The sequence below is a fragment of the Lycorma delicatula genome, chromosome 4, assembly GCF_047948215.1.
Source record: "Lycorma delicatula isolate Av1 chromosome 4, ASM4794821v1, whole genome shotgun sequence".
NCBI lineage: Eukaryota > Metazoa > Arthropoda > Insecta > Hemiptera > Fulgoridae > Lycorma > Lycorma delicatula.
In genome coordinates, this window is record NC_134458.1 from 55,896,406 (window position 1) to 55,911,528 (window position 15,123).

Here is a 15,123-nt window from a genome sequence, read left to right on the forward strand (position 1 = left end):
ATGCTAAATACAAAAAACATTCGGATTAATTAATTCAAAGGCTTTACTGATTGTTAGTTGTTCAATATTTCATACAACACAGGTTCTTTCAAGGGCTCTCTCAGGAAGTCCTATTATCCATAGTCTGTCTGAATAAAGTTTTTGGTTTCCTCCTGCATTAGCCTCATTACATAACAGTCACATGAAAAAATTACACCAAATAAAAATAACAATTTTATGGTACTGACTAGTGCAATTTTAAACATTTTATATTTTTATGAGTGAACTGATTATGTAGATACCTCTGAAAATGTGTTCTTCAATATAAAATAAAAACTGTTAATAAATAGGCTTACAAATTTCATCTTACCAGCAGAATAAAGTTATTTATAAAAAATATGTTTTATGAATCTTTAAAATAAAATAATACATACCATTAAACAAGAACGTCTTTCTTAAATTTTTACTGCTTATGTGAACTCAATAATTAGTAAAAGGTTATCATACGAAAAGCAAAGGTATTCATAATAAAATGTTCAAAAAATCATATACCAAATATAAAAGTATGACACTCAATACTAGTCAATCATTCTTAAGTGCTTTTCTCAATAATTCAGTATTATGAAACATAAAACAACTCAGAATTAATAAAAATTACCTTTGAATTAATATAAAATTACATTTTTTGTAAAATTATATAAATGATTTGCATAAAGTTCATTAATTACAATCTTCATTGTACAGTTTGCCATAAAGCACACTTTGAAAGATTGCCATTAAAAATTTAATCTACTGTAAAAAATTATCTTTAAAAAAATGTGAGAACATTCTATAGCTTCAGCATATTAAATAACAAACAAAATCATATGATAGGTCTCATTAAAAATCATCCTAACATAATAATTCTATTTATGTAGATAAAAAAGCATCATACAACTTGTACACACTCAAAAACATAAAATACTTGTAAATTTTTTTGTTAGGATAAAAATATGAAATAAAAACACAAAACTATTAACAGAACACACCTGACTTTTAATTCATTTTCTATATTTGATTCTGTCATCCTTTGAGGCACAATTCCTTGTTCCAGTGATGCGCATAAATTTAAGAAGTTTTCCAAATATTTATCCTAAAAAAAAAATTACTAGAATATAGTAGAAACATTTTATTAGCATACACAAAAATGATTAATTGTTAGAAATCATTATTGTAGCTCCAACTTATAATATTTAGTGTAATCTGTACACTAATTAATAAATATGTTTGTTAGACCTCCAAATGAAACAAATAATGTTAAACTGTCCATTAATGGCATACATCTACTAACAACAGGTAAAGACAAAGTGCTCAGGTTTTTTCAAATAACAGGGATATTCCAGAGCTATATGAAATATTTCTCATCGGTACTTTATTGAGCAGACTGAAGCTAACAACCTAAATAATTATTTTAACACATTGAATGAATAAGTTAATTAATGAAAAGTTATTCTAAAATAAATAAGGACAATTCAGATTCTTTAGATACAAAAAGGTGACTTTTCATCAGAAGTAAACATAAAAATATATGTGACATTTCCCAAATGATATTATTACCCTTTCATCACAATGAAAGCAAACTTTTTATGGTATGATGTGCCATAAAAAATATGATGTAATCCAATTTATTTCAGGAAAATTCTCAGGCTATTAGCAGAAAAGTATTGTTTACCATATCTGTATGTATAGACATCAAAACCAGCAGTTGACTGTATTTTAATATGGAAGCAGAGTTTTCATAGCCAACTATGTTCAGAAACACTTTTATTGAAGAATTTCAATGGATTTATTAAAATAAAAGGTTACCGAAGGTTGGAAATGAAGATTTCTAATTTTGAGAATATACTTTTCTGGATTTGAATAACATCTCCTTTTATGCCATCAAAACTACCAGTTACATATGATTAGGGCGCTAATAATAGCTCATTAATTTTTGACAGTAGCATATAAACTAATGTACAAGATACAAATCTTTTAACCAATAATAGCTTAAATTTAAATAACAAACATTAAATTACAAAATTAAATTAATCAGAAGTACCTAACCTAATTCAGGAGTTTCTCACGTAAGAGGTCAATTATTTCTCTTAATTCATTATTTTAACTACAGAAATGATTCAATAATTATTTTGTAAATTCTTAAAAAAGTATTTCATGAGCAAAAAATAAAGCAAGTTTTTTTATAAATATTTGCACAGATCCAGATAATTGTATTGAAAGGAATATTGCTCAATTATTAAAAACACCAAATTAAGATTTAATGGACTGCTAAATATCAATTTCCAAGAAATCAATCATAATTCTAACACTAACATTAAAATTAATTATTAGAGGTATTATTCAAGTCGCTAGGTAAAAGATAATAAATAATTTTATAAGAATACCTGGGTATGAACTGATGAAATAGGCTCCAGAAAAACAGTGAAAATACCCTTGTGATTATCAACCCATTTTGTTCCTGGTAACATAACTTCTGGGCCAATGTATGAATAGTTAGGAGGTGGATGTTCTAACATTACTGGTAAACAATATTCTCCTCTTCCAAGATGGCCATCTCTAAATATTGGTAACCACTAAAAAGAATACAATTGTAAAAAAAAGGAATAACAAAATGAAAATTCAATTAATTACAAATGAGATGCTTTCTTTTTAATTACAATTAATTAATTAAAAACTGATAAAGGAATTTTCTAACTAGTACCTGAAGTAGTAATGAAATTTCTACATTTTATTCACTTATTACCTCGATTTAACTGATCTTTAATGTTTTTAACTAACAGATGAGTTTTACAAGTAATAAAAACATGTTTAAAATTTTTCTATATGGTTTCTCATTCATTCTGTATGTTGTCTGAATTAGAAACCACACAGAAGGTTCATGTTATGTCCTTAATTTATCAAAATGTACTTAATTACAAGTGAACACAGCAATATATCATGACACATACATTTTTTATGCAAAAACATATTATTTCACTGTAACTTTTAACCAAAAAGAAACTACTTTTGTTGAAATTTAACAATCATTTAACATTTAACAATCATTCTTTGTAATACTGCCCCTCGCACACCTGCAATAAATGTTGTTCAATGAAGATTATTGGACCAGGATAGGAATTTATGGGAAAATGTAAGGGCGCAGACAATAATTCTCACAATTCAACAGTTAAGGAATTTGGGTCTAGTTCTGCAGGTCATAAATACTCGAGGCCTGGCGAGTTAAAATCAGTAAGAAGCGAGTATAAGCGTAGCACTGATTGTGTTCGACGCGATTGTGAAACGTGTAAGGTGACATCATAAGCATACTAGTGAGGACAATGGATGACTGCAGGAAGTTGTTCAGTGAGTTACTATAGATAATTAGTGAAAGGGATAAAGTATTAAATTCATTCATAAACTAGAGGGTAGTTTTATTTATGAACAGCAAAGATGTGCAGAGAATAGAATTGAATGAACTTTAGATTAATCTTATCTTCTTATTAAAACAATACTAGTTGTTTTTGACTGATTTTTATTTTTAAACATAAGTCTAAACAAGACTTATGTTTAATTTATATACTTAACAATCCCATAAAGTTAAAATAATTTTTTTTTTAATTTAAATTTAAAAACAATATACTTTAACTAAGAAAAAATTTGTAATTAGATAAAAATTAATTGGATACTGTTCTAATTTTAAATATCCAAGAGCTATATTAATTATGTTATATGATTCCAAATACTAGCCATAATAACTTGCTTCATACTAAGGGTAAAGAACTATAGGAATCCTCATTTGCTCACCAATCAATTTTAACATAGGCCATTTTATTTTATTATTGAACATGACTTTTATTGTCTTCAAAAACCCCCTGAAAGATAACTAAAGAAACATACCCTTTTGGTTCATTTTTAACCTACCTGACTTACAGCCATGTAAAAATTAACAAAAACTGTAAAAATATGCTCCACTGACAGCTAATAACTAACCTTTTCTAATTGTCCTCACTGAACTAGAACATTTTTTTATCAATGGTTTTCTGGTTATCAGCCATTTTTCAAAGTATTTTAATAAGTAATTATTTCTCAGTAATAGAATAAAAAAAAGTCACCCAAAATTTTTTACTGTTATGATCTTTATACCATTAAATTCATCAACAAAGGTATAGTATAACTGACACAGTGAGTGGTAGAATAGAATATACCAGGATCATCTTATATGACCCAATGGGTTAGCTCTATTCACAAACACTCATTAAATTTTTCTCTAAACAAAAACAAGGTGAATTTATCTGGCTTTAAATTTCTAGTCTCATTTAAAAAATACAAGGGATATCTCTAAAGTAAAGGTCGCTGGGAAATTTCTTTCCTTAAGTTTGGCAAACCTGTCATTCATGGCCACACTAGTAATGTACACACTGCATTGTTGTCTGTAAGTTGTCGCGTTGTAGTATCTTTGATTACGTGTGAATTATTATGTTTTAAAATGAAGAGGAAAATTGATGTTGCCGGCGTGTGAAATACATGAAGTCATATGTTTTTTAAACCATCAAAATGTTAAGCCAGCTGAAATTTATAGGCAGTTGGTTGCTGTGTACGACGATACTGTAATGAATGCAAGAAACATCAGAAAATGGTGCGAAAGGTTTAAATATATCAGAATTAAAGTGCATGATGAAGAACGTTCAGGGAGGCCCTCGATAATCACCAAGGACTTGAAACACGTCAATGATAAAATCAGAAAAGATCATCGCTCAATGATTCCTGACTTGGCCCTTCTTTTTCCTGATATTTCAAGAATTTTTATCGGTAACATTGTTCATGACCATTAAGCTTCAGAAAGGTTTGTGCACATTGGGTGCCGCACATCTTAACAGAGCATCACAAAAAAATCCAAATGGGATCTGCTTTGGAATTTTTGATGCACTACACAGAAAAAGGTGATGGGTTCCTTAATTCAATTGTTACTGGCAATGAAATATGGATTTGGTATTACACAACAGAGAGAAAACAGCAGTCCAGTGAATGGCATCATCCTCAATCCCCAGCCAAACGAACAAAGGTGTCAAGCCACAGCCATTTGAACACAAACTGATGACCACAGTCTTTTGGGATCAGTTTGGCATACTGCTGATTGATTTCATGCCATGCGAGACAACTATAAATGCAGAAGCCTACTGTGAAATTCTACATAAGTTAGGCGCACCATTCAAAATCGGCAACGTGGGCAACTGACCGATGGCGTCGTCCTGCTGCACGGTAATGCATGTTCACATGCTTCGGGTCCTACACATGATTTACTGAGAACATTTGGATGGGAAATTTACGATCACCCACCATATAGCTCAGACTTAGCTCCTTCTGATTATCACTTGTTTGGGAAATTTACAGTTTTGAGTGGTAAGCAATTCATGGGTGATGATAAACTTAAAAATGATGTGTTAATCAGTGGCTAAATGGACTGACGGCAGAAGAATACAACGAGGGTGTATTGAAGCTGGTGTATCGCTATGACAAATGTCTTAATTCATGTGGCGATTATATAGAGAAGTAGTATAAGGTATGTAGTTTAGGAGAAATAAAAAATATTTATAAATTTTCAGGATACATGTTTTTTACAATGAAACCATCTTTACTTTAGAGATAAACTGTCGTAGATAATTTATTTTTAAAAAAATTGATCAGTTAGTAAGGTATATGCATATAAGAATTAATTTTTAAATCATCAAATCAGGAGTAATGTCAAGTACACTAAATTATTGATGAACAAACAAAATTGCCAATACAATCAAAATGTTTTGGAAGTGATCTGTTCCTCATATCAAGTCACCTAAACTATCTAAAAAAAAACTAAAATTAATTTTAAAATATGTTACCGTGTATCCAACAGGTGTTTCTACCACATTTTGTTCAGCTTTTCTTTGACAACTTATATGATAAAAGGTAAAAAGCAAATGATGTTGATCTGAAAGGTTAGCTGGTATTTGAATTTTGACTTCATCATAAAAACTAGGACACCTATAACAAAAGATAAATAAAAATACAGACCACTCTAGTACAGATACAGGACTGAATTTTAATTTTCAAATTGTATTAATTAGATAGCTAGTGGCATCTACACAAGACCTTTTTCCAAAATTCTATACGATAATTATTCTCTTACCTAAGTAATTCACTTTGCCTGTACAATTTTACACATATGCCCAAAAAATATGCTTGTAAAACTGTAAAAATAGACGCTTCCTTCAAATTAAAATGCTTAAGTTCTAAAAACAGTGAACTGCAGAGGTAACTCTATACTAATAGACACATAAAAACTTCAGTTAAATTGATTTAGTAGAGGAAACCACTAAAATTAGAAAAAAATTAGGTTTCAAAATGTTTTAAAGTGAAATGAAAAACTAATCAATTTCCTTAAAAACATATTCTTTCAGATCTTTTCCAAATTATAGTGCTTTTTCTTCCTCAGTTGTGGTGGCTTTTTGAAGATGATCACCCACACTTACAGATATATGTTATATTAGATATACAACAAAATCAAACAGATATCAATTAATAAACAAATACATAATGCCAACAATATTTATCAAACAGCATTTATATAAAATTATCAGTACTTTCAAGAAAGATGACACCACTTTCAGAACCACAAACAAAATATATAAAATTAAACGATATACTAACAAAACACAGCAATCCAGGAGTACATATAAACTGCAGAGAACGCAGTAAATAATCAGACAAACTGAATACATGTTCATCCACATATGTGAGCTCAACACATAACATCAGAAACAATCTTATGTTTGTATCTGGATGATATATTAAGATGTTAACCCAACCTGCAAATTTTACACAAAAAATAAAAATATAAACTCAACATACTTCAAAATTATAAAATTTACAAATACTAAATTTTACACAAACACACGAAAAATCAAACAACTTGTTTAGGTCAAATTTATACAGTTTAGCCACTCACTAAACAGGTTTCCTGACCATTTCAACACAAGACCTACAAAAAATGCCATTGTATGTAAAATATGAAATAAATAAAAAATAAATAGAAATCTGCTTTTACATCCTACTTATTAATAATCTCCATATAAATAAAGTTTCAGCAACAAGAATTATTAAAATTTAATTTGAAATTAATTTTATAAATAAACCTAAACAATGTTACTTAGTTTTAAAAAGTTAAATAATTATATCAAATGGATCCACTTACTTGTTATGGTAACTCACAGTAGTATATACTTGTGAACAAAATTCTGGACAGGATGATTTGCCAAATATTACAGGAAGTGCATCGAGTTCTTCTTCACCACTCATCAACTGTACTTTTACAGCAATATTACGAGCTGAACCTAAACATTACAAAAAAAAAAAACTAAAAAACCCATTAATAAAAAAAAAATTTAAATGGAAAACAAGATAAAAAACAGATGTTAGCCCATTTATAATACAGTACATCTTAGAATGTCATGGTGTGCTACATTGAACAACTACAAGGCTACCATATTTAATAATGAAACTGACTGGAAAAAAGTTTATAAGCTGATAAGGTGATATTCTGTGAAACAAATGTAATATGCTGAAATGAAATTATATATTGAAATTTTTATATAAATTATATAAAATGGTAACTTTTTTTATTATGGTGATAACTGAGAATTATTTTTATATTTTTGTTATAACTCCACTTTCAATAAATGGATTGTTTTCAGTTGATGTCTTAATCAATAATATCAGTGACGTCTACCCTCTATAATACATTTTTATCTTGCTTCCCAATATAAACTTTTGATTAAATGTTTTCAGAATTACTAAAAATAAAAACTAATATAGCAAACATAAGTAGTAACTTGTGGGCACAGGCTAGTTAATAATATGTATACTGGGGTAGTGGAGGATAAAAGATGTTGTTTCACAGTAAAAACAGTGTAAAAACAGACATGTAACAAGTTTAATTTTCTAAAGAGGGGCTTACAAGTTTAGCTTACTTACAATATTTTTTAAATTATTCTTTTTTGAAAGAAAACAATTTACTAACAGTTATTTAAGATGTCCCAGATTGGAAAGTCAAAGTTAATAATTGAATGGCTAAAACAATAGTCGACTCATTATATCATTAAAAAATGTTGTGATATTTTGTGTAATAAAAAATTTTGAAATGTTTTAGACTTCTAAGTGAAATCTCACAGAAAAATTAAAGCAATTTAGATTCATTTTAATTATGTTTAGATACACAGAATTAATTTCAGTAATAATTAAACTACTGTAATTCGATTTTCTTGACCCTAATCAGTTCAACAATGAAAATTAAACAAAAAAATGTATTAATGAAACAAATCACAATTATTTTAATGTAATCTTCGTTAACTTGATATAAAGCTTTTAGATAACTCCACAGTCTGAAAATTATAAAACATAAATTAAAATATGCAATTATAAATTATAGTTCAAGTGATGATTTAACCCTTTTGCAGCTGAAAGTGTTTCCTAAACACACAAACTTGTATGTAACGTTAAGCGCTATAAATGTAATAGTTGAAGGTGACCTGATATCAGTCACAAGATAACTCCCAAAACTGACAGAATCATTCTTAAAAATAACAAGCATCCCATGCCAGGCTTACAAGGAAAAATGGATAGCAAGTGAAGTGGTTTCTCATTCTCTTCTTCACTAAGCCAAATATATGGCTGCATTATCAGTATGCCAATAACCCACCAAAATACATGCAATATTAAACCCTGCAAGTGATACCTTCATTCTACACACAATAGGAACAGGCTGTATAGTGAATACCATTACTCTCAGAGAAGGCAAGTCTTACTGCTGCCTCTGGTATCTCAGATGCTTTAATGCATCGTAGTCATAAGAAAAACAGGTATACATAGCATAAAGCAACAATTAATGTCCCCTTTTCTATAATATGTGTTATATATTACACTGCTTCAACTTCGCAGGAAAAGCATTAACTTAGATAAAATGTATATATTGATTGTTTTTAAAATTAGTCACTGAAAGCAGCCACAAAAAAGTTGAAAGTATTATGAAAAAAATCTTTAAACATCATATTATAAATCAATTTCAGTATTTTTATTAAAAATTAATAGCTTCTATATAATTAAAAAACTGTAAAAACCACCATGTTTAGTTTACACATAACAAAACACCATAAACACTGAACATAAATATTCAGAATACAATGTATTTACGCATTACTATAACCATTTACTACAATTTATAGTTTAAGTACCTGTTCTTCCAGCAAAATTAAGCTCTTTTGGATAAACATAGAGTAAATTACGATAATGGTAATGAGGAGCAAGAATTTCCTTTGCTGGAAATTCCAGAATTTCTTTAGTTGGACGTCCCTTTTCATCTGCAAATAAAAATCAAAAAAATGTAGCATCATATTGAGCAAAGCATGAAAAATAAAGCAAATAATACCAAAAGACGAAACTCTTTATAAAAACAGAAAGATACACTAAAGTCACACTAACACACTTCATTCTATACTGTTGTTTTTAATTAAAAATCATGTAATTTAATGCTTTAAGCTAAACTGGCTTCATAAAGAAAAATTTCAATAAATGTTTAGTTTCAGCTTAATTTATAACTATGACTAAATTAGTCATAAGATTATCATTTAAAAAAAAAAAAATTTAATTATTCCATTTGTATTTTAGAAGAGATTAGGAAACCCCACTTCTAGATAAGTACTCATTTACATGTTCAAGCATAGCTCCACAATAAGCAACCAAAAAGAAACAGACAACCTGAAAAGATCTATAAACAGCAACCGTCAACAAATCACTCCAAAAATACACCATTGCATAGGCTCATCTGCTTTCTTAGCAGGCACAAATATTGTTTTTTTTTAAATCAAAACACTTATTGATTCATTATGATTCCACCAATTATGTCTTGATGACTCAGTTAAACATAAAATATATTATTTCTTCAAATAAACATACCAAGGTGTCACACAGGATGTAAAAACATCCTTGATCTAGTTAGTAAAGCTATCCTTTATTGAAGAACAATTAAAAATAATAAAAACTATGAAATACATATATACAAATTTCTTTAACAATGGGAACTGCTGTTAAGATTTTCTTCCAAAATCTTAAGTGGAACTCAATAAAAAAGAGAAATTCTTATATCATATAGTGTTATATACGCTAACCTCCACTGAAGAGAGGTACATTCAAATCACTTACCTGGAAAGTTCAAGTTTTGAATCTGGTCTTTGGATTTTTTACTCATTATAAATTTCTAACCACAGTAAGAGATCAAACTACTGACTGATATATCATAGATTATATACAGACTACCGCTATGTATATCATCTATGATATACATAGATAAAGCCATAAAAATTGATAATTTGATATATACCTGAAACAGGTAGAAGAGGTGCTAATTCTGGAGTAAGACAGTTCTTAATATCTTCAGTTAGTGGAGATATATCTAGTTTTAATGAACCAGGAATACATTTTAATTTTTTAAGTACTGAACAAGGCCTTTTCAAATCTTGTAAAAACTTATACAGGTCTTCATCTCGCAATTTATCACTTTCCTAGAAAAAAATTAAAAAATTATAAATCTGCCAACATGAAACTAGAATGCTAATTTGAAAAATTAATTTTAAACTTCCATTCCACTATTACAACTAAATAAAACAGGTGTACTTCATATGAAAATTATGAGCAGTGGCTACCTGATGTATTTCATAACTAAAGTGTCCAAATAAAGACCTCAATCAACTCTGCACAATTTATCATGACTAAAAAAAAATTTTGCACTGTACAACAGAGGCATGCTGTGATCAACTGTTTCCTTCTTTTCTCAAACTTAACAAAAAAATTGAAAATGCTTTTGTACTGAGCTATAACCAATATTAATATCTGCTAACTACAGAAATGATTAGTCTGGTGTAAAAAGGTTTTCTGGTTTTGTTTAATTTTTCACATGTCTGCTGTTATTTGAACTAAAAGCACAATTACGACTGACTTTTTTTTTATCCCAAGAGTACCAAAATGCCCATTCCTGATATAGTATATAAAGTATAATTATTGCCAATCTGAATAAAATATTTATTTATCACGCAAATAGAAGTACTTTGACAAAGCTATCACATCATCTGTTACAAGCATGAATAAATATAGTAATAACTTTCAGGGAAACCACCATCTGTTACCCTCATACAACCACCATTAATAAAATAAAAAAACCCTTCAAATTAGAAAATATATTAAAAACTGAACAAAAACCAGACACAGAATTTACAATTAAATTTATAAATGAAGATAAAAATAAAAGATTAATTCATGAAATAAATCATACCTGCTTAAAAAAGCTTGACACAGTAAGTGTTACAGGTCTAAAGGTATCTAACGATGTAGTAAAATCTTCTGAGGACCAACTGAATCTCTTATCAGAGCTAGCTCTTCGTTCTAGAGATCCTCGACGTGTCAAGGAGCCCATATCACTAGCTCTTTTACGTAAATTTTCAAAGTTACTTGTGCTTAATTTCCGATCTAAATGGAAACAGAACACAAAATATAAAGATTATAAATTCAATTTACAGTCTATTGAACAAACAATGTGAAATTTATATGAGTTCAGTTAAAAAAAATATCTATAAAAATTAAACAGCTTACCTAGTGGCTTCCACTCCTAGCTTCTTTTAAAACGGTCCCTTGTGACTCCACATACTTCATTCAGCAATTAAGTATCAGCACTTAAGCAAGTTTTCAGCAACTTCTATTACTGGAAATATTTTTCACAGTCTTTTTCAGAATGGCTACCAGCTGTGCTGCTGTGTTTGTCATTATGTCATCCTGCTGTGGAATCATTATTTTTCCAACTACATCTTCAGTCTGAGGAATAACTAGAAATCACAAGGAACCATGTCTGGTGAGTAAGGAGCCTTATGAACCTGAAGAATTCCAATAAATCCTGGATTAGATATGATATGAAGAGGCAAGTGAATTCATGATACATCTGCCACCAGTACGACTTCCACAGGTCTGGTGTCTGGTGCTGAAATGCAGTATGAAGACATCACATAACCTCCGGATAGTATTGTTGTTGACAGTTTCACCTTTTGGTGTGTATTTATGATGTAAAGTTCCATGGTGGTCAAAAAATATAGTCAGCATTACTTTCACTTTGTTCCTTATTTGAATTATTTTTTTTGTCCTTAAAGATGATGGTGACTTCCAATGTGACAAATGAGAATTGTACAACATTAAAACAAACTTCTTTATGTTCAATTAAAAGCAGCTTTGGTGTAAATCTTGTGGCCAGTCTGATTATGTTCAAAACAACTATTAAAATCAGATGTACAGAACCACTAATAAAATGTCATCTGCAATTTCTCAATCACCTGACAATTTTTTTTATTAAACTATGAACACTGTCAATGAAAACTTGAATTTTGGCATACCATGGCAATAGCCCGTTAGTCAACAATCTCAACAGAAATTCAACCGTTTTGGTTATACGACTCTTTAATTTCTATAATGCCCAAAAACCACTTCATTTCCAAAAACCTGCTCAATATTACAAATAATTTCACATTGTTTGTCATCAAGCCTTTGGCAAAACTTGATGTAGTAACACTGTTCAACACATTCTGGGTTAATGTATAAAATAAAAACATGACAACCAGCTGTTACACTAATACACACATACATGTACACACACACACATAATGACTGTTCAATAATAACTGATGTACTCTATAATACACACTCGGTATTAGTACGTGTTCTACAGTTTTATTGCTCACATTCAAATATTTTCTAAAAAAAAAAAAAATTTAGTTGAACACTTCTGAACAAACCTTGTAGACCAGTATACACAATCAATAAATATAAATGTATTAAAAACACAAAATATGAACATCACAATGCAAATTATATTCAATCTTTTACTTACATATCTAACATGAGTTGGGGGTCAACAACAGGAACTAAAACAAAGGGCCTAACCTAAGGCTGTAGAACTAGCGATGGGGAAAAGGGAAAAAAGGAGAGTAAGAAAGAATGATCTAACAAGGAAGAATCAAAGCACAAGTCAAAAACTCTGCACAGAGGACAACATAGGCAAGACTACATCTCTTACTAACTGATGGTTCTATTGCATTTGGTAAATCTATAGCAGTAGTACAATGGAAGATAAACAGGTCCCCACAAATCACTGAATTTCCCATCAAACCAAAACAATGTGCAATTGTTTGGATAGACAATATTTAATAGCTGTCGTTTATTGGTTATCAACTACTGTTTGATGACTCCAGAACATAAGAATAAAATAGTTCTTCCTTTAATAAGTTTCAATGAAAACAAAACAAATTTTATAATTAAAAACAATTTCAAATTAAATTATTTAAATTTTAAGAATTTCAATAAAAATATAGGATTGAATTCCAAGGTGGTTAAAGTTGCATACCATGATTATTTAAAAAAAAAATTAATATAATAAATTACTTATCAAAAAAGCTTTCCTCATGTCTCAAAATATTTTCAGCTACACCCAAGTAAGATTTCATCAATGATTACCATTATTCTGTGGCACTGTGATTCCAGAGATTAACTTAACGCATTCTAAAAAGATTTTTTTGGTTATTTAATCTGATCCCATTACAAGCACAAAATAGTCAAAATGCATGTCCTTTAATTTTTGGAAAACCCAATCCATAACAAATTGAGAGTAATTCTAACATAACTTACATTTTTTAATATTTTTTACACAAACAAAACCATCTGAAATACAAAATCTGATTCAAGACAACTTATTACTTTACATAAAATCAAAAATTAGAAACCTTAATGGATAAACACAAATACATTTTAGTCAGTTTAAAGAAAAATTGAATAATTACAACTTAACTAACCAAACATTTCTCCAGTTTTCAGTTCTCAGACTACACAGTACACCTAAGTTGGAAATTCTGATTAAAAATTGAACAATTTTCCTATAAACTATTTCAAAATTTATTTACCTTAATGTTTGGTCTTTCAAAATACAATGTTAAAATTTATTCTGATGATGTAAATCATGAATAAAGGAACAGTTATGTCAAAAGGATAAAACCAGCCCTTTAAAAAAAAACTTCCTTGAGATTTGTTTGAAATTGTAATGATTAATTTTTGTTTCTTGGAAGTTTTCATTAAAGTACATCCTCAGCAAGTAAAAAAAAAGAATGTAAGAATTTGCTTACAGGACTCCATTTCTAAGAATGTAGATTCAAAGTATGTGGTTTAATCTTTTTTTTGTTATGCATCCTGAGCACGTAGAGTAAACAAGCATATTACATCATAAAAGATTTTCTTCTGTGTGATTATTTAATGTAAGATTCATCCTACATTTCGATCAGGGTGATAAATTTATCCTCATGTTTGTTAAAGTTGAAACAATTGTTCTGCATGATGCATGAACACACCCACAAACCAACTAATGATCACAGATGAAGTCGATCATAAAATCTGCTTCAAATTTGTATAAAAAAGCAAATATGAAAAGAGGATACTCTCAGTGATGCAGACAAATTTCAATTTTACATTTATAATTCAATTACAATTTGGAAGCATACCAAGACTATTTGAACTGTTAACAGCAATTTCCTTATCGCTACCAGAGTCACGATCTCTATCCAAACTATTCATGCCAGTTACAACGTTCATTAATGAGACAGCAGTCCAGGCAAAAGGCATCCGATATTTTCCTAATCTTTCGCATGATAACTGAGCATTTACTTTAACTTTATCCACATTCTGTAAAATAAGAAACAATATTTTTTTTAAATAACATCAAGTCATGGACACACTATATTAAAGCAATGATAACATTGTTTATTATAATTTAAAAAACAAATAAAAAACAATAATAATATAAGTTATTCTGCTCTCATGAATCCGTTTATAAAATGCAGTTTCTACCAGGAATAGACTCTTCTTAATGCTATATAGAAAGTATAATAAGTAATTTTAACAGGATAATTTCACTCATTTCTATTTACTTTAACATCTAAGCTGTTGGTTTTCTTAAAAATAGTAAAGCATTTTGGTAATTTAATGGAAATAAAAACAAAAATTTTGTTGTTTCTA

General features: G+C 29.1%; 1 protein-coding gene across 1 annotated transcript in view; it reads right to left on the reverse strand.

Moving 5' to 3' along the window:
• Zir (dedicator of cytokinesis) overlaps positions 1 to 15,123 on the reverse strand; it is a 102,237-nt gene that overhangs the window by 62,825 nt on the left and 24,289 nt on the right. The window contains exons 8-15 of the mRNA XM_075362981.1: positions 14,610 to 14,790; positions 11,354 to 11,547; positions 10,406 to 10,586; positions 9,261 to 9,386; positions 7,226 to 7,364; positions 5,874 to 6,015; positions 2,403 to 2,591; positions 1,008 to 1,111 (exon numbers count right to left, since the gene is read on the reverse strand). Of these exons, the coding sequence (XP_075219096.1) occupies positions 1,008 to 1,111; positions 2,403 to 2,591; positions 5,874 to 6,015; positions 7,226 to 7,364; positions 9,261 to 9,386; positions 10,406 to 10,586; positions 11,354 to 11,547; positions 14,610 to 14,790 (1,256 nt within the window). The remainder of the gene's footprint in view (positions 1 to 1,007; positions 1,112 to 2,402; positions 2,592 to 5,873; positions 6,016 to 7,225; positions 7,365 to 9,260; positions 9,387 to 10,405; positions 10,587 to 11,353; positions 11,548 to 14,609; positions 14,791 to 15,123) is intronic.